At 29.0% G+C, this 1,604-nt stretch overlaps 1 protein-coding gene across 1 annotated transcript in view; it reads left to right on the plus strand.

The window, feature by feature from the left end:
* Positions 1 to 1,604, plus strand: part of LOC106469705 — a 58,373-nt gene that overhangs the window by 10,840 nt on the left and 45,929 nt on the right. The window contains exon 2 of the mRNA XM_013930217.2: positions 55 to 99. Coding sequence (XP_013785671.2) covers positions 55 to 99 — 45 coding nt within the window. The remainder of the gene's footprint in view (positions 1 to 54; positions 100 to 1,604) is intronic.

Below are 1,604 nucleotides of genomic sequence, written 5' to 3' on the forward strand. Positions count from 1 at the left end.
TTATATTTTGATTGGATATATATATTACTCAACAATTTATTTATTTATTTTTAGGAGGCAATGTTATCTTTATTTCAACAAGCTTTTTTGGTGATAATGGTGAGTAAAATACAATTATATCATTAATAAAATTTTTGAAAACTAATAAAGTGTAACATTAAGGTAATTTGTAATTAATATCTTATGTAGCTGGCTGATGTTTGTTAAAGTATATTGCAGTAAGAACATCAAATTAAGCATGTAGCAGGTAGTGATTTGTGCTGATGGAAGATATCAGATAACCATACGTGTCTCGGCATGTAATGTTTGGGTAGGTCTCGGAGAACAGCTTAAGTTGGATATATTTTTTTTAACTTAAAACTTAAGGCTTGCAGTTTTAAAAATTTGATATCTGAATTGTAAGAAGGATCACACTTGGCAGTATATTTTATTTATTAATTATTGTAAGTTTATTTTATTTTCTTTACTTTAAGACCATCTGATACGAGTCACAGAATGTAGGTGTAATGAAGGTAAAATATAAGGCCTAACTGGTAGTGGAAGCGATTTTTTACTTAGGCCTCGTTTTACACTTACTGCATGGAAAAGTATTTGTGGCCAGCAAGTTTTTAAAAGAAATCTGAAATGAACTATTGCGGAGAACAATATTTACTTACTAATAACGTACTTAGTAGGCACATGGTCACTGTGTGTCCTAGTTGATTAAAAGTTCAAGATGATCAAACTTAACACTATTACTTGTTTTTCTCTCTCGGTTTCAGGTACATTAGCCCTCATATTGTCTTTCTCACAAGTTGACTCAATTAGGGTTTACTCTTAGCATAGTTCCCCAGTCTGTTCTATATATTATTAGTAGAGATAATAATAGTGTAAAGCTTGAGCTTGTACATTTGGTTAGTCGACGAAATTTTCACATGAACTTTTATCTTAATCGACTCTTCGCTGTATACAGAACATGGAGTCGATCGATATTTTCTTAAAAGTTTTGTTTTTCTTTTAAAAGTCAACATCTCGGAAATTATAATAGCGTTTCCTCAAAGTAAGAGGTTCTAATGTAATATTTCTGTCTTAGGAAAACTATTCAAACTACAGGATTGATCAGTGAGATGTGAATTGTTTTTTTAACAACTGAAACATAATTTTCACTAAAGTTCCGTGCTATTCAATTCTGCTACTAAATATAATATGAAATACTTGGTAAAGATATGCCGTACTTGTGTATCTTCTTTAAACTCTCTCTATTTTTACGTACCCAGAGAATGTGAAGAAATTAATTTAAAAGGATGAAAATGATATATGTGTTTTCTGTAATGATATTAATATCTTGTTCAGTAATTAGAGATTTTTGCATTTTTACAAGTTTCGTACATTTCACTCAAAAGATTTAAAGACATATATTGAAATATATTCCGTTTTATGTTTCAACCGTGGTCTGGGGAGAAGAAATTAATTATTTATATATTGAAATATATTAATTTATGTTTCAACCGTGGTCTGGAGAGAAGAAATTAATTATTTATATATTGAAATAAGTTAATTTATGTTTCAACCGTGGTCTGGAGAGAAGAAATTAATTATTTATATATTGAAATAAGTTAATTTAT

The sequence above is a fragment of the Limulus polyphemus genome, unplaced genomic scaffold, assembly GCF_000517525.1.
Source record: "Limulus polyphemus unplaced genomic scaffold, Limulus_polyphemus-2.1.2 Scaffold3625, whole genome shotgun sequence".
Classification (NCBI taxonomy): domain Eukaryota; kingdom Metazoa; phylum Arthropoda; class Merostomata; order Xiphosura; family Limulidae; genus Limulus; species Limulus polyphemus.